At 47.9% G+C, this 24,885-nt stretch overlaps 1 protein-coding gene across 1 annotated transcript; it reads right to left on the bottom strand.

Annotated features, from left to right (window-relative positions):
- SIGLEC5 (sialic acid binding Ig like lectin 5) lies at positions 953-23,025 on the bottom strand. Its single transcript, XM_003127386.4, has 9 exons — positions 22,849-23,025; positions 22,357-22,740; positions 21,890-22,168; positions 21,607-21,654; positions 20,561-20,815; positions 20,196-20,480; positions 19,869-19,968; positions 18,936-19,017; positions 953-3,670 (listed from the first exon to the last, which is right to left on the bottom strand). The coding sequence occupies exons 1-9, from the start codon at positions 22,889-22,891 to the stop codon at positions 3,479-3,481; spliced, it is 1,668 nt and encodes a 555-aa protein (XP_003127434.1). The 5' UTR covers positions 22,892-23,025; the 3' UTR covers positions 953-3,478.

The raw sequence follows: 24,885 nt of genomic DNA, 5'->3' as shown, positions 1-24,885 counted from the left end.
CTGGCATGGTTGCTGCTTGCTAAATTGGTCAATTAAGCATCTCTTCTTTGGTTTTGGGGTTTTTTGAGGTTTTTTGTTTGTTTGTTTGTTTTTATGGCCACAACTATGGCATGTAGAGGCTTCGGGGTCAGGTATCAAACCCAAACTACAGCAGTGACTGCCAGATCCTTTACCTGCTAAGCCACCGGGGAACTCCAAGATGTTCTTATTTGGAAGGAAATTTGTCTTTTTTCTCTGGTGGCTGTTCAGATTTTCTGTCTTTGATTTTCTTTGACTCAACTTTAGACTGATACAAACTCAAGCCACAAATGATCCCCTACGAAACTTCCCACTTTAGGCAGGGCCAGAGTTCTGACTTTGATTTCCACGACCACACGTGGCCAAAGAGCCAAAGCTCCCATGGTCAGTAGGGGCCATAGGGGGCTTTAGAATTTTGGCTTAAATATTCTGCCTAATTCTCTGGGTGCAGGCTTTTCCCCAAATTTTGGCCTACTGAATTCTATTTTATTTTCAGGTATTCTATTCTTTTTTTTTTTTTTTTTCTGTGCCCATGGCGCACAGAAGTTCCCAGGCAAGGGCTTGAACCCACACCATAGCAGCAACCTAAGGCACAGCAGTGACAATGCCAGATCCTTAACCATGAGGCCACCAGGGTACTCCCAGGTAGTCTATAGTTTTAAAATGAGGGGTTGAATTCTTTTCTATTCATTTTCCCCCCAAGGAATTATTTTTCAGCACAAGGTTTGATCAGATTGATCTAACCTGCAATTACCAAAACAAGAGTCACAACTCAATGCCTTACTGTACTGAAGATGGGGACCCAGTCGTGAAGGGTGGCAATCAGCATCCTCCGAGTACCACACTGAAAGTGTCTACATCTTTGCTCACAGCCATTTTCTAACGTTTAAGAAATAACACATCCAGGCTCGGGTATGTGTTTTGTGTTGGGGTGCGGCAGGGGGCACTCACCTAGGCCTGTTGTACTTGTGATCAGCCCCACAGACATTTCCCCAACCAGAGTCAAGGACGTAGCCAGACTGGCCCCTGTGGTTCTTGTCATGATTGCAAGACACCCTTTAGCAAAAATCATCTGGGAACTTCAAAAAACAAGGCTCACGACTCACAAGTCCTAGAAGATACACAGCATACCCACGGGGCAAGTGATAAAATAAGGGCCTTGGGTTCTGCCTTTACTGGGGTACAAGGTGGGGTCCCTAGGGTCTTGTGAGTTCACTGTTTATGGTGACTTTAAAACGTAAGAATGAGAATTAGGGCATAAGAAGGGAAAAGCAAGCTCACTCAGGGGTCAGTTACCTAGTCACCCAGGGCTTTCTTTTCTTTTTGTCTTTGTAGAGCCACACTCATGGCATATGGAGGTCCCCAGGCTGGGGTCAGATCAGAGCTTTAGCAGCCGGCCTACCCCACAGCCACAGCAACGCCACATCTGAGCCACGTCTGTGACCTACAGCTCAGCTCATGGCAACACCAGATCCTTAACCGGCTGAACAAGGCCAGGGATTGAACCCGTGTCCTCATGGATCCTAGTCGGATTCATTTCTGATCCTTAACCCACTGAGCAAAGCCAAGGGTGGAACCCGCCTCCTCATGGTTACTAGTCGGGTTCATTACCACTGAGCCACATGGGAACTCCCACCTAGGACTTCCTAAAAGGGAACATGTTGGGTGGGGCCGCCTGGCTCTTTAGTAATTGGTGGCAATGTGTTTATTCGAGATGGGTGTCTCCCAAATGGATGCCAGTGTCAGGCACTCAGAGTCCACAAGGCTTATTGGTAGGCAATCACACTAGAGTGCTGCTGGGGAAACTTTGGCTGTTTTTGATATAGTGCGTTTCCTTTTATTTATTTATTTATTTTTTTTCCTTTTTGCCTTTTCTTGGGCCGCTCCTGCGGCATATGGAGGTTCCCAGGCTAGGGGTCTAATCGGAGCGTACCCACCGGCCTACACCAGAGCCACAGCAACATGGGATCCAAGCCACGTCTGCAACCTACACCACAGCTCACGGCAACACCGGGTCCTTAACCCACTGAGCAAGGCCAGGGATAGAACCTACAACCTCGTGGTTCCTAGTCTGATTCATTAACCACGAGCCACAACGGGAACTCCATGTGCACTTCCTTATTAAAAAATTAATTAGTTCCCATTTTAGAGGAGAGAGTGTGTGAGTTCTCTCTTCAGCTCACCCTCTTAACCCAAAGCTGTCCCCGAACTCAGAGCTGAAGGACAGGTGTCAGCAGATGAACACAAGGCAGCCTGGACTCTGGGAAAGAGATCTTCAGTTGCAAAGACACTGGCATGAAGTAGTGTGGACGGTTTAAGGAAGAAGGCGCCAAGAGGAGAGGATGGATGAGCGGCTAGCAGTGAGGTCACGAATGACATGAAATGCTGAGGACTGTGAGGTACTGGGAGCCAGGAGCGGGTTTGTTCAGGAGAGTAAGGGTCAGCTCTCTGATGGAAAGAACCCTTTAGGGCCCATAAACATGGTGGGGAGGTGACTAGAAGTCAGGAGGTGAGGAAATGAACTTGAAGAAGTGACAGATAAAAGTAGGACAAGGAGCCAAGTCCAGAGAGGTTAAGATGGTCTATCACGAAGCGAATGCCAGGCTGAGGGGCTGCGCTTTCCCTGGGGAGGCTTCCAAGAGTCCTGGGAAGGAGAATGACAACAACAGGTTGCCCCCCTGTCCTCTGTGCCTGGTGTAAAAAATTAATACACAGAAGCCTCAATTAAAAGGAATTGGGAGACCAGAAGGGGGAGCTCTCACCAGCTGTGATGACAGCAGAGCACAACCGGAAGAAGAAAGACCCCTCTTCTTTCCCCAGCAAGGACTCAGCAAATGAAAAGCCACAGACTCGTTTACTATGGCGCTCAGCTTCCTTATCCCCTCTATAAAAGCGGTCTCCTCCCTTCACCATGCATGAGCTTGCACGTGGCCCGCCTGGTTGCTGACCGTGAGATGCAATTCTAGGCTGATCCTGAATAAAAACCCCATCTCTGCTGGGGAAATATCTGCCCGTATCTCTGTTTCAGGTCAGTGCTAGTCGCCCTCAGCCTCAGGAGAACCTCCCAGGAGGATCTTTCTGTTCCAGGAAGATAAACCAGCAGGCGCTAAGCACACACCGTGGGAAGGGAGCTTTGTTGGGATTTGTATGTGTTCTCTCTTTAATGCTCACCCAACTCTGAGGTAGGACATATGATTTCTGATTTACAGAATGGAAGACTGAGGCACGGAGAGATGACCTGAACTGCTCGTTAGCAGTGCCTTAAAAAGGCCTGGAACCTGCTTCTGAGCCCCCGTCTCTCAAATCCCATCACCTGTCTTCTCTCTGCTCTTGCTGGGGACACTCACATAGGAGGTAATGCTAAGATTGCCACAAAGGTTTCATCCACTAGTCCCTGCCTTCTCTTTTCTTCCCGCAAAGTCTGTGATGCCTCTGGCCAGGACCGAGCTCCAGCGAGTCCTCATTTGCTTTTTCTGATCTCTGAGTACTCAGTGCTGGTGGCCTCCTGGTCCCCAGGCTCCCGCGACTTCATCTCCTGAAAACTGAGGGAGGCGTAATGGAGCTCCTCTTGCTCCCCCGGGGGCTCAGCATCCTCTGCAGGGGACGGCGCTTGGTCTGCGGGGCTGTCTGGCCGGGGCTTTTGCCTGGAACCCTGAATAAAGGGGAGAAAAGGGAGTCAAAGAAGGAGTATGGCAGGCATGGTCCCCAAGAGGGAAGCTGGGCTTTGTTCATTCATTCTTCCTCTTAGCCTACACATATTTTTTATGAACTCATTATTCACTCATTCATTTAAAATTTTATAATACTCAGAGTTGCCATCACGGCTCAGTGGAAATGAATCTGATGAGCATCCATGAGGACGCAGGTTCGATCCCTGGCCTCGCTCAGTGGGTTAAGGATCCAGCGTTGCCCTGAGCCGTGGTGTAGGTCACAGATGCGGCTTGGATCTGGCATGGCTGTGGCTGTGGTGTAGGCCAGTGGCTACAGCTCCAATTCAACCTCTGGCCTGGGAACCTCCATATGCCATGAGTGCGGCCCTAAAAAAAAATGTTTTATGATACTACAGCAGAAGTTATCACAACCTTGTAAATCAACTATACTTCAATAAAACTTTAAAAAATGAAAAGAGGAGTTCCCGTTGTAGCTCAGCAGGTTAAGACCCCAACATAGTGTCCGTGAGGATGTGGGTTTGATCCCTGGCCTCGCTCAGTGAGCTAAGTACCTGGTGTTGCTGAAAGCTGCAGTGCAGGTTGGAGACGCAGCTTGGATCTGGCGTTGCTGTGGCTGTGGTGTAGACCAGCAGCTGCAGCTCCAACTAGAGCCTTAGCCTGAGAAATTCCATATGCCACAGGTGTGGCTGTAAAAAGAAAAAAAGAAAATTTCATGATACTAAGATTAATCAGGCCACATTGAGGGCTTAGTTGTGTGTATATATGTATGTATGTATGTATGTATTTACCATGCCTACAGCATGTGGAAGTTTCCAGGCCAGTGACTGAACCCCTGACACAGCAGCAACCCCAGGCGACTGCAGCAACAACACCGATTTTTTTGTTTGTTTGTTTTGCTTTTTAGGGCTTCTTCCTCAGCATATGGAAGTTCCTAGGCTAGGGGTTGAATCAGAGCTTCAGCTGCTGCTGGCCTACACCACAGCCACAGCAACTCGGAGTCCAAGGTGCATCTCTGACCTACACCACAACTCACAGCAATGCCAGATCCCTGACCCACTGAGCGAGGCCAGGAATTGAACCCAGTCCTCATGGGTACCAGTCAGATTCATTTCTGCTGCGCCATAACAGGAACTTCTGGATCCTTAATCTGCTGCACCACAAGAGCACTGCCTAGTCGAATTTAATCCTCACAAAAACCCAGTATGACTGATGCTCTTATTATTCCCATTCTACAGATAGGGAAACTGAATTGGGGGGCAGTGAAATAACTTGCCCAGAGTCACTCAGGTGGTAAATGGCGGAGCCAGGACTCAAACCCAGGTCTGCAGTATTATTGACAACGTCTCCTGTGTCACGTCCTGGTTGAGGGGCCAGATGGTCCCTGACCTCCAGCAGCTTACGGTTGGCTAGGAGGATCAATTAGAGACAGGTAAAGCCATTTTTGAACTTCAGTATGTTATGAGATAGCTTATGGAACCTAGGTCCAGGATCCAGCAAGATGGTAATTCTGGATCCTGGACCTGGGTTCCATAAAGCAAAATGAAAGCAGAGCAGGACCTAAGGCCCCCAGCAAAGATGGTACCCAGACACAGGGAAGCCATTCCCTTTCCTCTGCCATGGCTGCCCACCTCCCTACACCATCGTGCTATAGAAGAGTGTGTTGAAAGCAACGTGAGCCTTCAAATGGTAGCTCAGAAAGAAAACAAAAAATTTCAGGTTATGGAAAAATGGTTTCACCACACCAGAAAAAAAAAAAAAAAAAAAAGAATATCTAGACAGAGTTGCCCATACTAGGCATGAGCAAGATAAAATGCAATGACAAAGCAGCTAGGTGCACTACCCTACTGCAGCCCAAGAACAGGAAATAAGGACACGTGTCCATTAATAGCCTCACCACATAGCAAAAAAGGGCTGAACTGATCACCATCAGACAAGATGCAGCTCAGATTCACTAACAGAAGAAAGCAGTCAGTTCATTCTTTCACTCAGTAGCTCTTTGCCGAGTGCTGGCTACGAGGTGCCGTTCTTGCAAACGAAGACAAAACAGGAAGTGACACAGCCCAAAATACCTGCATTCACGCAGTTCCATATTAGAAGGAGGAATAGTAACATTAGGTAACAGCGGTAAGCAAGCTTCCCATGAACGAGGCACATTTCTAAGCACTTGTTGCAACAACCCAATAAAACAGTTCCCAGCATGTCCGTGGTCTCATTTCCAGGAGAGAAAATAAAGAGACAGAGAGGTTAGTGAACTCGCTTGGAAGTGGTTGGATCCAGGACTTGAACAGAGGAAGCTGAACTCCAGAAACTATGTCATTTATCCCTTTACTGTTCCGCCCACAGTACAAAGTGAACAGAAAGGTTGAGAGTGAAAGAATGGGGAAAACTAAGCTCCTTCTGCCATGGTTCCTGTCGAGATAGGGAATTCACACCGGCCACTAGCTCTATTCACCAACCTCCAACAATGCAAAGAACTGCAGGTGCAATGACACCTGTAGACACAATTGCAGACATCCATCCATCACCCTGAAGGGGGGCAGGGAGTAAAGCCTAATCGGAATGAATGGGGTTCAGGGCTGGGAAGCTGGCTTGTTGATGATGAGAGGATGGGTGCTCTCCAATGTGCCTGAATTCTGCTTCCTTTGCCTTGGAACAATCACTGCCTGCAAAATCCAGAGTGTGGGCAGGACAGTGATGAGTGGGCATCTGAGGAATGTGCTGCATAAGCACCGAGGTTCACTGAGGTGAAGAGAAAGAAAGCAAATGCGGAGCTTCACCGGCCTTTGGGGTTCTTGCCTTCCTGTTTTCCTTCCCCAACTCTGGTGGGTCAAAATCCCAGCGCTCCTTCTCCCTGAAGGTCGGGAGGCAGAGGGGTGACCTGAGCCGCTTTCTTGGGGGACAGGAAGTGGGGGTGACTGGCAGGGGCTGGGAGCACTCCACCCCGGGGCTCATCCTTGGAACTGACACAGACCAGCATGTGCCCTTCGCTTTCACCCAATCCACTCTCCAGACAGAGCAGCTAACATCCCTGGGGAATCTGCGCGCCCAGAACGGACGCCTGCGGAGAATAAACGCTCTGGATGGAAGCTGGGAACTTCGTGCCCCTCCGAAGTGCATGTACTAGAACATTTCAATCAAGAGTTTAAACTAAGCACGCTAAAGGCGCCAAGGGGAGTGAGTGATGATAGGACCATCGTGAATAAGAAATCACGCACACCAGCCACTAACTACGGGATATCCCTGTATGGTGACAGACTGAAACTGGACAGCACGGTGATCCTTCTGAAATGTATAGAAAATATCGAATCACTATGTTGCGTAACGGGAACTAACATAGTGTTATAGGTTGGTTTTACTTCAAAGACGAACAAATGGGATTAGCAGTGAGATCCTGCTGGGTCGCCCTGGGAACTAGGTCTAGTCACTTATGATGGAGCATGATGATGGGAGAAAAAAGAATGTGTACACGTATGTGTGCCTGGGTCACCATGCTGTACAGTTGAAAAAAATAAATAAAAGGTAAAAAAAAAAAAAAAAGATGAACAAACACGCAAACTCATCGAAAATGAGATCGGATGTGTAGTCACCAGAGGCGGGAGGCAGGGAGAGGGGGGATTGGAGGAAGGTGGCCAAAATACACACTTCCAGTTATAAGATAAATGGGCACCAGGGCTGTCATGTGCCATGTGGTAATTATAATTAACACTACTATATGTTATATATGAAGGTTATTAAGAGAGCAAATGCTGGGAGTTCCCGTCGTGGCACAGAGGAAACAAATCTGACTAGGAAACATGAGGTTGCAGGTTCGATCCCTGGCCTCGCTCAGTGGGTTAAGAATCCGGCGTTGCCGTGAGCTGTGGTGTAGGTCGCAGACACGGCTCAGATCTGCTGTTGCTGTGGCCATGGTGTAGGCAGGCAGCTGTAGCTCCAACTGGATCCCTAGCCTGGGAACCTCCATGTGCCAAGGGTGTGGCCCTCAAAAACAAAACAAAACAAAAAAAGAAAGAGAGAGAGAGAGAACAAATCCTAAGAGTCCTCAACACGGGGGAAAAAAATGTTTTCTATTTTAGTTTTCCATTTATATGAGATGATGGATGTTTGCGAAGCTTACTGCGACACTCGTTTCAGGATGTTTGTAAGTCAAATCATTATTCTGAACCCCTTTAAACTTACATGGGCTCTATGTCAATTATATGTCAGTGAAAGTGAAAGGAAAAAAAAAAGGAATTGTGTACATCAGAAATTACGTACCTAAAACAAGAAGTTAGGTAATCATGTAAGTTACATAAGGAGGAAATGTGTAGGCAGTTCTGTAAAAAAGTGGAAATATTGGGTCTGAAAAAAGATAATAGGAAGTACCCAGTGGTGGGATGAAGACTAGAATAAATACGACTGAAGGCACATCGCTGAGCTGGAAGGGCCTTTAAAGTCTCCTCTAGAAGCAGAGAAGGATGAAAAATCTGTGAAAGAAGAGTTATGCTAGATGGAGGCGAGAAAGAGGAAATATCAACACTCAGATGATAAGAGTCCATGAAAGAGATAAAAAGGAAATAAAAAGAGAAAGAGGGAACTGTATTCAATATCTTATAATAATCCATAATGGGACATACACACACACAACTGAATCACTTCGCTGTGCACCTGAAACTAACACAACGTTGTAAATCAACTATACTCCAATTAAAAAGTAGAATTAAATTTAAAAATTAAAGTAAATTCAGGAGTTCTCGTCGTGGCGCAGTGGTTAACGAATCCGACTAGGAACCATGAGGTTGCAGGTTCGGTCCCTGCCCTTGCTCAGTGGGTTAACGATCCGGCGTTGCCGTGAGCTGTGATGTAGATTGCAGACGCGGCTCGGATCCAGCGTTGCTGTGGCTCTGGCATAGGCCAGTGGCTGCAGCTCCGATTCGACCCCTAGCCTGGGAACCTCCATATGCCGTGGGAGCGGCCCAAAGAAATAGCAAAAAGACAAAAAAAAAAATTAAAATTAATTCAAAAAATAAATCAAAAGGGGAAGAAAGACTTGAACAAGAATAGTGGAAATAAAATTACCAGAGTTAAAGCTGTACCTCCTCAGCTAAAAGGGCCCCACAAGTGCAAAAAAAAAAAAAGCCCGTACCCATTTTTTTTTTTATCTTTTTAGGGCCACACCCGCGGCATATGGAAGTTTCCAGACTAGGGGGTGAATTGGAGCTGCAGCTGCCAGACTGCACCATGGCCATAGCAACGTGGAATCTGAGCCACATCTGCTGACCTATACCACAGCTCATGGCAATGCCAGATCCTTAACCCACGGAGCAAGGCCAGGGATTGAACCTGTGTCCTCATGGATGCTAGTTGGGTTTATTAACCATTGATCCACGACGGGAACTCTCACACCCAAATCTTAATGGTGCTGAATCTTAAGACTATCAAAACCACGGGGAAACGTATAAACGTTGCCAGGAAGAATGAGAGGATTACCTACCAATGTGCAAGATTCAGCCTGACCTAAGATCTCCAACAGTGATACTGGATACAAGAAACACTACAGCTCAGACAACCCCATCAAAAAATGGGCAGAAGATCTAAACAGACAATTCTCCAAAGACAACATACAGATGGCCAACAAACACATGAAAAGATGTCCAATATCACTCATTATTCGAGAAATGCAAATCAAAACCACGATGAGGTACCACCTATACCGGCCAGAATGGCCAGCATCAAAAAGTCTACAAACAGTAAGTGCTGGAGAGGGTGTGGAGAAAAAGGAACCCTAGCACACTGTTGGTGGGATTGTAAATGCGTGCAACCGCTGTGGAAAACAGTATGGGGAGTCCTCAGAAAACTAAAACTAGAACTACCATTGGATCCAGCAATCCCACTCCTGGGCATCTATCCAGAGAAAACCACTACTTGAAAAGACGCATGTACTCCAATGTTCACTGCAGCACTATTTGCAATAGCCAAGACATGGAAACAACCTAAATGTCCACCGACAGAGGAGTGGATCCAGAAGATGTGGTACATATACACAATGGAATATTACTCAGCCATATAAAAGGAAAGAAATAACAGCATTTGCATCAACATGGATGGACCTAGAAATTATCATGCTAAGTGAAGTCAGCCATACAATGAGACACCAACATCCAATACTTTCACTGACATGTGGAATCTAAAAAAAGGAAAAAATGAACTTCTTTGCAGAACAGATAGTAACTCAGACTTTGAAAACCGTATGGTTCCTAAATGAGACAGGTTGGCGGGTGGGGGGGATGCACTGAGGGTTTGGAATGGAAATGCTGTAAAATTTGGTTGTGATGATTGTTGTACACCTACAAATGTAATAAAAGTCATTAAGTAATTTTTAAAAAAGGAACAATGAAGCGTTTAAAGCATGGGCAGGAAATCACCTCGATGCCAGGCTTTTCATTTCTGCCCAATGAAATTCAAATGTAGGGGCATAAAAATATTTTCAGTCTTCAAGTCCTCGGAAGTCTTAACATGGGAAAACCCAAACTGAAAACACATTGGGAGGAAGAATTCAAATAAAAATGACAAAATCAAGAAACCACACACAATCAGTATAGGATAGAAAGATGATCATATATCTCAGTAGAACGTGTGGCTGTGTATTTTCTTTAAAAAGACCAGGAATTCCTGTTGTGGCGAAGCGGAAATGAACCCGACTAATATCCATGAAGATGTGGGTTCCTTTCCAGGCCTCGCTCAGTGGGTTAAGGATCCAGCATTGCCGGGAGCTGTGGTGTAGGTCTCAGACACAGCTCAGATCTGGCGTTGCTGTGGCTGTGGTGTAGGCTGGCGACTACAGCTCCGATTAGACCCCTCGCCTGGGAGCCTTCATATGCCACGGGTGCAGCCCTAAAAAGATAAAAAGACCAAAACAAACAAACGAAAAAAAAAAAAAAAGACTCACCACTAAAGCATAAAAAAATGTTGGGGGGAGATGGGGCGAGGAGAGGATGGAAAAATATCAGGCATCTAACTAACCAATGATAACCTGGTGTATCTTTTTTTTTTTTTTTGTCTTATTGCCTTTTCTAGGGCCGCTCCCGCGGCACATGGAGTTCCCAGGCTAGGGATCTAATTGGACCTGTAGCCACCACCCTACACCAGGGCCACAGCAATGTGGGATCCGAGCCACACCTACAACCTACACCACAGCTCACAGCAACGTCGGATCGTCAACCGGCCAGGGATCGAACCCGCAACCTCATGGTTAACCACTGCGCCACAATGGGAACTCCATGATAAACTGGTGTATCTATTTTAAGAGCCAACCAAATAGATTTACAACAAAAAGTATCAATAGCGACAGAGACAATTGTTATATGTGGTTAAATATAAAATGTCTGATTTACTAAGATATAATACTTCGAAAATAGACAGTTTTAATTTCAAAGTACATCACCTAGAAGAAACATATTTGATAGATATCAAGGGGAAATGGACAAGTAAACTATCAGAAAGTAAGATTTCAAATACTGATCGGTCAGGAAGACCTATTGGTAAAGATTTTGATTTGAGCAATACAATTATTGATCTTACTTGGAATTTATAAAATCGAAAATATACATTTTTTCTTAAGCATACAGGAACTATTTATAGAAAATCATCACAAGGCCCCAGATCAAGTCTCAACACGCTTTTTTTTTTTAGGGCTGAATGTGCCGCATATGGAGGTTCCCAGGCTAGGGGTGGAATTGGAGCCACAGCTACCAGCCTGCACCACAGCCACAGCAATGCGGGATCTGAGCCTCATCTGTGACCTACACCACAGCTCACGGCAATGCTGGATCCTTAGCCCACTTAGCAAGGCCAGGGGTTGAACCCAAGTCCTCAGGAATCCTAGTCAGGTTCGTTACTGCCAAGCCACGACAGGAACTCCTCAGCATGTTTTTAAAAATAAGTGTCATAAAAACCCTATACGCCGATCAAAACACAATCTAGTGGGAATTCTCGTCGTGGTGCAGGGAAATGAATCTGACTAGGAACCATGAGGTTGCGGGTTCAATCCCTGACCTCGCTCAGTGGGTTAAGGATCTGGGGTTGCCGTGAGCTGTGGCTCCGACTGGACCCCTAGCCTGGGAACCTCTATATGCTACAGGTGTGGCCCCCAAAAGACAAAAGACAAGAAAAAAAAGAAAAAGAAAAGAACTTCCTTACCCTGATGAAGGTTATCTATTTATTTTATTTTAAAAAAAATACAACAGCCCACTTAAATGGCAGACAAGGAGTTCCCGCTGTGGCTCCATGGGTTAAGAATCCAACTGCAATGGCTCAAGTCACAGCTGCGGCTCTGATTCGAGCCCTTGCCTGGGAACTTCCATATGCTGCAGGTGTGGCCAAAAGCATTAAAAAATAAAATAAAATAAAATAAAATGGCAGACTATTGGATGCTTTTCCTTCAAAACCAGGAGGAATAAAGGACACCCGCCATCACCACTTCTGTTTGAGTTTGACGTCTTAGCCACGATATTAAAGAAAAGAAAGGAAGTACTTAGAATCAAAGGGCAGAAATAAGCTGTTATTATTTCGCAGATGAAAGAATCATCAAATTTGATATCCCCAAGACTTTAAGTGACATCTAAGGCCAACCTGCGATATTTTTCTAGATTGAACAAAACACTTCTGTGTCTATATACAAACTATTAGACCTAACAGGAGAGCTTAGCAAATTGGAAGAGTATAAGATTAATTAACTATGTAATTGTATTTCACTCATTGCTGCATCTGCTGAGGGAATAAAGACAATTCTCAGGACCCACACAGATAACACTCCAAGTGAGGTGACTACAGTGACAGGGAAGAAATGCACATTCAAGGTAAAGACCCTAATGCACCCCTATGTTCACTGCAGCACTATTCACAACAACCAAGACATGTAAACAACCTAAATGTCCAACCACAGATGGATGGTTCACATAGACAGTGGAATACTACTCGGCCATAAAAAAGAACAAAAAGCCATTTGCAGCAACTGGAGATTCTCATATATATGAAGTAAGTCAGAAGGAGAAAGACAAATACCATATGAATACCATATGATGTCACTTATATCTGGAATCTAATATATGGCACAAATGAACCTAACTACCGATAAGAAACAAACTCATGGACATGGAGAACAGACTTCTGGTTGCCAAGAGGAGGGAGGGAGTGGGATGGATTGGGAGTTTGGGGTTAATAGATGCAAACTATTGCCTCTGGAATGGATAAGCAATGAGCTCCCGCTGTATAGCACTGGGAACTCTATCTAGTCACTTATGATGGAGCGTGACAGAGGATCATGAGGAAAAAAAAGAATGTATATGTGTGTATGGCTGGGTCACTTTGCTGTGCAGCAGAAATTGTCAGAACATTGTATATCTACTATAATAAAAAATTTTTTTAAAGAAATAAAACAGGGAGTTCTCATCATGGCGCAGTGGAAACGAATCCAACTAGGAACCATGAGGTTGCAGGTTTGACCCCTGACCTCGCCCAGTGGGTTAAGGATCCGGCATTGCCATGAGCTATGGTGTAGGCCCGCAGCTGCAGTTCTGATTCAATCCCTGGCCTGGGAACCCTCCATATGCTGCAGGTGTGGCCCTAAAAAGACAAAAGACAAAAAAAAAAAAAAAAAAAAAGGAACCCTGCAGAACCCAGCTTCAACCCCATCAACTCAGGCAGTAAAAGGAGAAGCTGTGGGTGGACAAATAGTGGGGAAATGGAAGGAAACTGGCTACCATTCAAACAATCTGTAGTCACATCCTGCCTGCAACCCGAAGGTACACTCAGACTTCTGGGGCCAGATGAGGTTGGCTGAGCGTGGTGGCTTCCTCACCACTAATTCAGGGGAGTGACTCATTTATTGACATTTGAAACCTCTCCGAAGAAAACTCTACCTGCAGGGGTTGCAGGAGGCTGAAGGGCCTGAAGCCCAGAAAGACCAGTTGATTCTTGAAGGAAATGACAGTACATTTGCATCAAATTCCCCCACTTTGACTCAGTGAGCCATGACCGCGGAAAAACAAGAATATCGCAGTTGTTTTCAGATGGTATCTTTGTTTCTGAAAAAGGATGGTCTTGCAGGCTAACGAATAAGACCTAAGAATTTTTCTCTCTCTCTTTTTTTTTTTTTTTTTGGCCGTACCTGCATCACACGGAAGTTTCCAGGCTAGGGGTCCAAGTGGAGCTGCAACCACAGCAAAGCTGGACCTGAGCCACATCTGTGACCTATGCTGCAGTTTGCTGCAATGCTGGATCCTTAACCCACTGAGAAAGGCCAGGGATCGAACCTGCATCCTCACAGTTACTAGTTGGGTTTGTGACCTGCTGAGCCACAACAGGAACTTCTGAGATCTAGGAATTTTCCAACCACCAAAGCAACAAGCTTCTAAATGACACCCAAGACCAATTTGTGATTTTTTTTTTAATTACAAAAAACTCCTCTAATGTTAAAAAACTTTTTTCATTCTGCATACCAGTAATGAGCAATCAGAAAAAGCACTTTAAAAAGACAGCATTTACAATACTAACAATAACTGGTACTCAGAAAGAAAAACAGTGAAAGATAACCAAGACCCGTGCGAAGGAATTCTCCATCTTTTTTGAAAAGATCTTTTTTTTTTTTTTTTGCTTTTTAGGGCTGCACCTGCTGCATATGGAAGTTCCCAGGCTAGAGATTGAATGGGAGCTGCAGGTGCAGGCCTACACCACAGATCATGGAAAAACCGCATATTTAACCCACTGAGAGAGTCCAGGGCTCAAACCCACATCATCATGGATGCTAGTCGGGCTCTTAATTGCTGAGCCACAACAGGAACTTCCCTGAAAACATTTTTTGGGGGGGGGGGCTTGGGTCCAGTTGGAGCTACAGCTGCTGGCCTACACCACAGCCACAGCCACACAGGATCTGAGCCTTGTCTTCGACCTACACTCCAGCTCACGGCAACGCTGGATCCTTAACCCACTGATTGAGGCCAGGGATCGAACCTGCAACCTCATGTTTCCTAGTCGGATTCATTTCCACTGCGCCACGACAGGAACTCTGAAAACATTTTTTAAAAGACTTAAATGAATAGAAATATCTATTTTTATGGATAAGAAGACTTGAATTCACAAACAAGTACATTCTCACTGGGCTGATCTGTGGATTCTATGTAATTCCAACCAAAAGCCCAACAGGAGTATTTTTTGGAACTTGACAAACCGATTCTAACATTTAATAGCATAACAGGAGTTCCCTGGTGGCCTCGCAGTTAAGGATTCAACTTTGTCACTGCTGTAGCACAGGTTCGATCCCTGGCCTGGGAACTTCTGAATGCTGCGGGCACAGCCAAACCCCCCTCCAAAACCAAACAAATTAACAAAAAACACAGGGTGTGATCATGAGATATTTACAATTAAAAAAAAAAAAACTCAACAAGAGCATGGCTGTTGAAAATCTTTCCATTAAAAAATAAAAATTAGGAAAAAAATCTTATGGTCACCAAAGGTCACCTTTAAAAAAGTGAGGGTGAGCTACTCCCTGGGTGAAACCATTTATGATGCATATAACCAGAAAAAAAATTATAAAAATATATAGGAGTTCCTGTTGTTGCTCAGAGGGTTAAGAACCCAACATAGTGTCTGTGAGGATTCGGATCCAATCCCTGGCCTCGCTCAGTGGGTTAAGGATCTGGTGTTGCCAGTGATGTAGATCACAGATGAGGTTCATATCTGGTGCGGCTGTGCCTGTGGCACTGGCCAGCAGCTGCAGCTGCAATTCCACCCCGAGCCTGGGAACTTCCATATGCTTCGGGTGTGGCCCTAAAAAGCAAAAAACAAACAAACAAACAAACAAAAAAACTATAAAGCTCTTCAAGAAATATACTAAGAAAAAATCAAACATCCAAAAGAAAAACGGGTTGCAGATGTGACCAGGCATTTTACAAAGATGTGCATACAGCATAGAAGATGTAGAGAGATTTTCAACTTCACTGGCAACCAAATAGATGCAAATCAATACCCTAGTGATATGATGAGATGACCAAAAGAAAACTGCGAAAACCAAGCGATGGAGAAATTATAGATCAATAGAATCTGATAGGCATAAATGGGCATGTGAAAAAATGCAATTGCTTTGGAAGTTCCCGCTGTGGCCCAGCAGAAATGAATCTCACTAGGAACCATGAGGTTGCAGGTTCAATCCCTGGCCTTGCTCAGTGGGTTAGGGATCCGGTGTTGCCATGAGCTGTGGTGTAGGTCGTAGATGTGGCTTGGAAACTACATTGCTGTGGCTGTGGTGTAGGCTGTATCTCTAATTGGACCCCTAGCCTGGGAACCTCCATGTGCCACAGGTGTGGCCCTAAAAAAACAAAAAACAAACAAAAGGAATGCAATTGCTTTGGAAAACCACTTGTCGTCATCTTGTAAATATGAACTTTACCTACCCTAGGACCTAGTAATTAAACTCTTAAGCAATGCTAGAGAGAATTCTCGCATGTGAATACAATGAGACACGAATGAGAATGTTCACGGAGTTTCAGCTGTGTTGCCATGGATCAGCCCTGGTGGTGTCTCTGAAGCGCCAGGACACAGGTTTGATCCCCTGCCCTGCACAGCGTGTTAAAGGGTCTGGCACTGCCCTTAGGCAGCTTAGGTCTCAACTGCGGCTAGGCTCTGATTCCTGGCCCGGGAACTGTGGCCAAAAAAGAAAAAAGAAAAAAGAATGTTCATAAGAGCAACATCCAGAAACAACTCAAAGGTCCATCAGTATGCCCTTAGATAACAGACATAGTCATAAAATGAATTATTATACAGTGGGGAACTGCAACCTTGGGCAAAAACAGGAACGACTCTTTGTGATGCAATATTGCATCTCCAAGGCAAGCCCAAAAAAAGTACATGGACTGTGACACCCTTTGTAGGCTCAGAAGTAATTTAACAAAATACCATCTGTTTCGGGTAGACATATATGTGAAAAAAACAGTTACAGAAGATTCAAGAGGGCAGCGCTTACTGGGGATGTGTCAAGGAGCAACGTGGAGAGATGAAAGTTAGCATCCGTGTTTGAGGTCTTAGGGTGGATGGTAGGTTTACACTTGCTTATCATATTATGAATAAAAATGAGTAAGTAAAAGCAAACATTGCTTGTTCCCCTGACAACAGCTTGGTCATGAACAAAGCATTTTGAGTAATTCCATTTAAGGTGACATGAGCACAATTTTTTTTTTTTTTTTGTCTTTTCGCCTTTTCTAGGGCCGCTCCCGCGGCATATGGAGGTTCCTAGGCTATGGGTCTATTCAGAGCTGTAGCTGCCGGTCTACACCACAGCCACAGCCACGCAAGATCCGAGCCACTGGTCTGCGACCTACACTACAGCTCATGCCAATGCCAGATCCTTGACCCGCTGAGCGAGGCCAGCGATCGAACCCACAACCTCATGGTTCCTAGTTGGATTCGATAACCACTGCGCCACAACGGGAACTCCCATGAGCCCAATTTTATAAAAGGGGAGAGGGGACAAGCTGGACAAAGACAAAGGGAAAGAAAATTCCAGCCCCTGCCCTCCAGGGTGGAGACAGGAAACCACTGAAAAAAATGAAGACAATCTATAGAATGGGAGAGAAAAGGTGCAAACAAGGTGACTGACAAGGGCTTAATCTCCAAGATACACAAACAACACATACAACTCAACAGCGGAAAAACAAACACCTAATTGAAAAATGGGCAGAAGACCTAAATAGACATTTCTCCAAAGAAGACATACAGAGGGCCAACAGGCCCAGGAAAAAAGGCTCAACATCACTAATTATTAGAGAAATGCAAATCAAAACTACAATGAGGTACCACCTCACACTAGTCAGAATGGCCATCATTAATGAGTCCACAAATAACAAATGCGGAGAGGGTGTGGAGCAAAGGGACCCCTCCTGCACTGTTGGTGGAAATGTAAATTGGTACAACCACTACAGAGGACAGGATGGAGGTCACTTATAAAACTAAATATAGAACTACCATATGATCCAGCAATCCCACTCCTGGGCATCTATCTGGACAAAACTACAATTCAGAAAGATACATGCACCCCCATGTTCATTGCAGCACTGTTCCCAATAGCCAAGACATGGAATGTCCAACCACAGATGAATACAGAATACTCCTCAGCCACAAAAAGAATGAAACAATGCCCTTTGCAACATGGACGCAACAATAGATTCTCATAATAAGTGAAGTAAGTCAGAAAAAGACAAACACCATAGGATATCACTTCTATGTAGAATCTAACATATGGCAAATAAAATAAAATAAAATACGGCACAAACGCACCTATCTACAAAACAGAAACAGACTCACAGACTTGTGGTTGCCAAGAGGGAGGGGGAGGGACTGGGAGTTTGGGGTTCGTGGAAGCAAAAGTCTTACATTTAGAATGGATAAGCAATGAGGTCCTGCTGTACAGCACAGGGAACTCTATCCGGTTCCACAGACCAGGATGGAAGATAATATAAGAAAGGGAATGAATGAATATATATGATTGGGTGGCTTTGCTGTGCAGAAGAAAATGCCACATTGTAACTCAACCGTAATTTCAAAAACACAGGGTGGAGACAGGTAAATGCAGTGATGATGTGTGACGTGCCCCTCAGAACAGGGATGGACACGTTGCTCTGGGGACACCGAGGAGGGAGGGATGGACATGGATGGGGGCGGGGGGGGGGAGCGATCAAAGGCTTTCCAGAGTAGACGTGGCTGCTGGAGCTGGAAAGAGGAAGTGAGGGGATCTGGCAGAAACGGAGAAGGGCCGGGGCTTTTCAGGTAGAAGGAACTGTGCTTTCAAAGGCTGCAAGTCATAAGAAAGTAGATCCATGTGGAAACAGCCCGAAGGCGAGTGTAGCCGGACCCTAGGGCAGGACTCGTGGCTGGAGCTGCCATCAGGAAGGACCTCTTATCCTCAGACCGAGGAGTGTGGCTTGACTATCTACGCAAGGGGAGCAAACAATAGCACTGAGACGCCAGAATGGCTGGGAAGTACTGGTGTCAGGGAGATGGTTCTGGCAGCCGGTGTCTTGCAAAGTAGTGAGGTGGGCTCAGTAGTCAGCAGAGGACCACCAGGGCTGGGAGATGAAGGGGAAGAACAGAAAGGAAGTCAACTCTCTGGCCTGCCCAGGGGGCCAGGGAGGAGCAGGAAATGCGGAGGAGCTGAGTCTGGACCCGCTGAGCGGACCTGCCCAGGACCCCACCACGTGAGAAGACGCCCACATCACTCACCCAGGCCACGGTACCCATGACGGGGTCTTCATCATCCATGCCCTTGGGTGTTCGTGCTGCCTGCCTTCTGCGGCGTTTGACTCTAAGAGAAGAAAGCAGTGTGCTGCAGCCAGGATGGCTCAGGCTGCCCCCCACCTCCGACCACCCCCCCACCCTGACCCCCCCACTCCCAGGTAAGACATCTGAGGCATCCAGACCCTGGAACTGGACCTGGAGGACTTCCTGATGTGTCAGCCAGTGCCCCATCCTCCTGGATGACCAGGGGGTTGGCCAAGACTGAATTTCCACCATGAAAGACCCCTTATGCACAAAAACTTGTACGCACACGATCACAGCAGGGGTATTCATGACAGCCCCAAAGTGGAAACCATTCAAACGTCCATCCATCGGTGCATAAAATGTGCTCCAGTCACACGATGGAACGTTATTGGGAAATCAAAAGAAATGAGGTCCTGACACAGGTGCACGTGCATGAACCTTGCAAACATCACACTAACTCAAAGAAGGCAGTCACAAAGGAGCACATATTTTATGATTCCACTTATATGAAATACTCAGAATAGGCAACTCTGGAGAGACAGAAAAGAGATGAGTGGTTGCCTAGGGCTGCGGGGAGGATGAGCAGGGTGAACAAGGGGTGTGGGTTCCTTTCTGGTTACTCTTTCACTTTGGACCAAGGACAATGTGTTATCATTGATGGTGCTGATGGCCACACAACTCTGAAAATACCAAAAGCCAGGGAATGGTACCTCTTACGTGTATGGGAATTATATCTCAATAAAGCTGTGACCCAGTCTCTCCCCACCCCCACAAAAGACCCCACCCCCCATCCCAGATCTAATCTACTCAGCTCAGCATTTCTGAGATGAAGGGACCTCTTTCCAGATTCCCTACCACACACGTGGAGGTCCCTCCCCAAGAACAAAAGCTTACAGGCAAAAGAAGATAAGGCATAAGCAGAGGGACAGCACGGCCATGGCACCAGCACCTCCAAGCGCTCCAGGAACCGCTCCTGTCAGGGACCCGGATGTTCCTACGGAGAAGAAAGGCGGGACATGACCTCATTCCCGGAGTCAATCTCCGGCCTTTCTGCCTCCTTGTAGAACTTTCTAGAAAGCCTCTTCAGGCCAGAGATGGAGCACCCTATCCTAACAATCAATCACCTTTTGTCCAGACCCCAACCCCTCTCCCCTCAAAAAATCATCGTCTAGGATCGTAACTCCTTTTCCCCAAGCCTCTGTCCCCAAAGAGTGCCCTGACCTGGCAGCAGCAGGACAGTGGCGCCCTGGGACCCGTAGACGTTCTGGGCCTCGCAGCTGAGTCTGAGGCTGGAGCTGAGCCCCTCGCCCAGGCTCAGGGAGCTGTTGGCCCAGGGCCCGGTGGAGCTGGAGGTGACCTTGATCGAGGCGTTGCTGAAGTTCCCGTCCAGCAGCCCCTCCCCCAGGCGCCAGTGCAGGGAGGGGGCGGGCTGGGCTCGGGAGGAGCAGCTGCAGTGGAGACCCCTGTCCTCCCAGGAGCAGGAGGGACCCAGCAGCTGCGGGGGGGCTGCAGGGAGGGAGGAGGTCATCAGGCTTGTCCCCTCCACTGGACCCCAGTGTCCTGCCCCCAGGGGTCCCCACACTCACAGACCACCAAGAGGCTCAGAGAGAGATTCTGGGAGCCCAGCGGGTTCTGAGCCCGACAGGTGACTTCTCCTGGCACCGTCCCCACGCCTGGCAGCTCCAGGATTGTGGTGCTAGAGATGGGGGTGGCATTCGGGGCTGGGGACCCCCGGAACCAGCTCAGCTGTGCAGGGGGGTTGCCGTCGGCCACACAGAGCAGCTGCAGAGCCTGGTCCTCCAAGATGAAGAGGGACGAGGTGTTCTGCAGAATCTTGAGGACTTTGGGGGAAAGTGCAGCGGCAGAGCTGGGGGAGGCTGACTTTTCCATCTCCCCCCTTTCCAGGATCTCGTTGGCTTCTCCCCCGCCCACCCCCACCCCCCGCAACTGGCCGTGGTTCAGAGTAGGTTCTACTGCTGGATCTTCACACCCTAAGGAGGTGGCCCCAAAGTGTCTGGACCTCCTATCTTTCGCCGAGTCTCAGGGTCTCAGTGGGACATGCCTGGGCGGTTTGGTGGAAGGAGAACAGAGAGACTCCGCATCTTTGAGAAACTGATTCAGTGAAGGCAGCAGGAAATGGGATATAAGGAGGCTTTTGTTCAGGAAAACCACAGGGCAGAAGCGAGGCGAAGTGACACGGGCTTTGAACAGAGCGCGCACGCACAGTACGCGCATGCGTATGTGTATGCGTGTGTCTGTGCTATGTATGCGTGGGTGTACGTGTGTGAGTGCGTGTACGTGTGTGCGACCGTGTACATGCATTTGCGAATGTGTGCATTTGTGTGTGTGTGTGTGTGTTGCGTGTGTATGTGTATTTGTGTCTGGATTAATGTGTTTCCGCATGTGTGTGTATGTGTATCTCTGTGTGTGCGTTTGCATGTCTGTGTGTATACATGTGTGTATGTGTCTGTATGTGTGTGTGCACGTGTGGACTGGTGCATGGGAGGTGAGGGAGGAGGGTGGCAATTTTAGCCTTGCTCTTGACATATCTGATCCCACTTAAGCCCTGATGCCGGCACCTCTCTCCCACTTAAGCATGATGCAGCCCCGGGGAGGAGGGGTTCCTTCCTACCTGTGACATTTCTGAAGGAGACGTTGATGGTGAGGTTCCACGGAGCGTCTGGAATAGAAAGATCTGGCCTTGGTTCAGAGGCGAGGAGGGGGGTGGAAATTGACCCAGCTCCCAAGGAGGGAAACCAGGAGGGGAGGAATTGCTGTCCTTTATGGCCACTCCCCACCAAGTTTCCCACAGATCAGATGTATAAAAGAGCCCGCCCTGGTCCTCTACTCACACACACACACGCACACATGCACACACACAGCCCACCGGCACACAGCCGGCCCCCCACACTCACAGGAGACATTGAGCTGGATGGTTCTCTCCGTGGTCACCTGAGCTCCTTGGAGTTTCACCTGACAGGTGAGGTTGGTGCCATGGTCCTGGGGTCTCGGGGTGAGGGTGAGCACCGAGGAGCCAAGGGCCTCTGGGTCCACAGCATCAAGGGCGGCCCCCGCCCAGGAGAAATGGACAAGCCTCCCCCCATCACAGACTGGCGGCAGGGAGCAGGTCAGGTTTGTGGGGCGGCCAGACTCCAGAGGCTCCAGAAAGCGGATGTCGGGTTTCTCTGTCAGGGCTGAGGAGGAGAGAGGGGTGGGCACCCAGAGCGGGACCCTGAGAGGGACCAGTGCCTCAGGGCCAGAGCTCACCCCGGGTCCCGGATCTCCCCTGCACCCCCAAACCCCGAGACCTGGAGCAGGGAGAGGTCCTATGTCCCACCGCTGTTCTAATTCGGGGGTCCGCTCCCTGGGTCCCCCGCCATACCTGTCACCTGCACCTTCAGCTTCTTATCTGTGTAAGTGTGTTTTATTCTGTGTTCTTCCTCCAGCCGGAGGACGTAGACCCCCGTGTCACTCATCCTGGCGTCTCTGATGCTCAGGGAGCAGTCCTTGTTCTGGGGATCCCCAGAGAGTTGGAATCGGTCCCGGGTCTGTGGGTTCACTGGTCTGTGTGGGTTGTTTGTGGCCACAGGCTCACCGAGGCGGGTGTTATCCCCTTCCCGGAACCAGTAGATGAAGAGATACTCAGGGGAAAACCAGTAACTCCAGGAGAAGGAGAAGGAGCAGGTCACATGGACACCCAGGCACTCCTGCACCGTCACGGATTCCTGCACTTGGAGCCAGAAACCTTGATCCTGCTGCAGGGACCCTGGGGGACACAGAGGCTCCGCTCCAGCTCCAGCACCCCCACCCCTCACCTAACCCCGCCCCCCCTCGTGCTGCCTCCTTCCCCCCACCCCCTCCCCAGCCCACTCACCCCCCCACAGCAGGAGCAGCAGCAGCAGCAGCAGGGGCACCATGTCCACCTCGGCCAGGGCAGAGCCCGGTCCAGGTCCCTCTGTCAGGGACAGGAACGCCCTGAATGTGGGGAGGGACCCGGGAGGCCCCAACAGGAAGCCAGAGGGTGACAGAGTGACAGGCAGCTGTGGCCTGGCACAGAAGGGGAACTTGGACACCACAGGTCGTGGGGGTGCGATGTGGGTGGAGAAATCATGCTGTCCCACCCTGTCCCCTGCCCCCCTCCGCGGAGGTCCCCGGAGTTTGGGAGGTTTCTCCGGGGGTGGCTGTGGAAGCGATCGCTTTGCAGACGAGGGTGAAGCCAGCAGTCGGGATCCCGGAGGGGCCTGGGCATCCGAGAAGAGACAGGGGGTCTAGACCTGGGGATCCCACGAGACACCCCCCCCCCCGCCCCGAGACCGAGACCGAGACCGAGAAACACGGACCATCCTGGACAAGAATAGTTACAATTTTCTCAAGCCTATTCAAGTTCAGGTCAGGAAAGACGTTTGCAGACCTCCAGAGTGGAGCCCAGGAGGGGAAGCAGAGCGTTAAAGGTTCCTTTGCTCCGAAGGGTTTTGGGACCATGGAAAACAGGTGTTGGTCTTCCTGGAACTGAGGGTCTTATGGGACCAGGCTTGGAGCGCGGGCCGCGCACATCGGGGAGGGGGAGGGAAAGGGAGACCCTCACCCCGCTCTGTGGGACCCCAGAAGGCTGGACCTCACACAGAAACACAAGTCAGCATCCCTCCCTCAGCACCGCCTTTTTTCCCAAAGCCCGGGCAGGGCTCAAGCCTTGTGTGGAAATAACCTGTCATCTGAGTGCTCCTTAGGGAAGAAACTTCATAAAGTTTTCCCAAATTTGGCACTGATATTTTTTTTCTTTTTTTGCTTCTTAGGACCGCACCCAAGGCATATGGAGGTTCCCGGGCTAGGGGTCCAATCGGAGGAGCTACACCTGCCAGCCTACCCCACAGCCCCAGCAAGGCAGGATCCGAGCCGTGTCTGCAACCGACACCGCAGCTCGGCAGCTCGCAGCAATGCCTGATTCTTAACCCACTGAGCGAGGGCAGGGATCGAACCTACGACCTCTTGGTTCCTAGTCAGATTCATTTCCTCTGTGCCATGACTGGCACTCCAACAATGACCTTAAACATTTTAGACCCTCCCAGGGACAAGTTGTAGGACTGAAAGAAAGTTTCTTTTACACGTACATAAAATAATACTTACATAATTTTTACTTTCTCAATCTCACCAGTGGACATACTGTATCTTTCTATTTCAGATCTAAAATGCTTATAGTTAATATGTCTTCGTATACTATTAATACTTACTCATATCCACAATTATTCTCCCGTAAAGAGACTGAGAGGATCAGCCCCAAAGTGTGGGGAACGTGTGTTTGCAGGTATGACAGACAGATATACTGACTACTAATAAAAACTCTCTGTCGCCTTCTGAATTGTCTTACATTTTGATTTTGAGCATTTCAGCTTTTGCGATGGATGAAATGTGTTTTCTCCTGTCACCGGAAACTCATGCGGGAGTTTCCTTGTGGCTCAGCAGGTTAAGGATCCAGCATGGCCACTCTAGCAGCTGGAGGGGGTGGGGCTGCTGTGTGTGAGTTCCATCCCTGGCCTGGCAACTTCCACATACTCTGACCAAAAAAATAAAGGAACGGAAGTTTAAAAGATTATACATTTGAAAAAAGAAATGCATATGCGTGCCAGAGATACTACGACTTTTAAGAAATATATATATATATATATATATGTGCCCTTCATCCACAGTTCCTGGCTCCCAGCTCCCAGCAACTTTGGGATTTTCTGGTTCACAGGAATTTCTCCTGGGAACATCTTTTGTTACAATCCTTGCTTCTTGTTCTCAGTTCCCAAAACACTTCAGGGCCAAAAGGGTGAAGCAGGTGTCCCATTGGTGTTTCTGCCGAGTTTATATTGCATTCAGTGACTTTTTTTTTCCTTTTTTTTTTTTTTTCTGCAGAGGGATCTCATGTGCA

Source organism: Sus scrofa, chromosome 6 (assembly GCF_000003025.6).
Source record: "Sus scrofa isolate TJ Tabasco breed Duroc chromosome 6, Sscrofa11.1, whole genome shotgun sequence".
Classification (NCBI taxonomy): Eukaryota; Metazoa; Chordata; class Mammalia; order Artiodactyla; family Suidae; genus Sus; species Sus scrofa.
The sequence above is the reverse complement of the archived record's forward strand: the minus strand, read 5'-3'. Positions and strand labels throughout refer to the sequence as shown.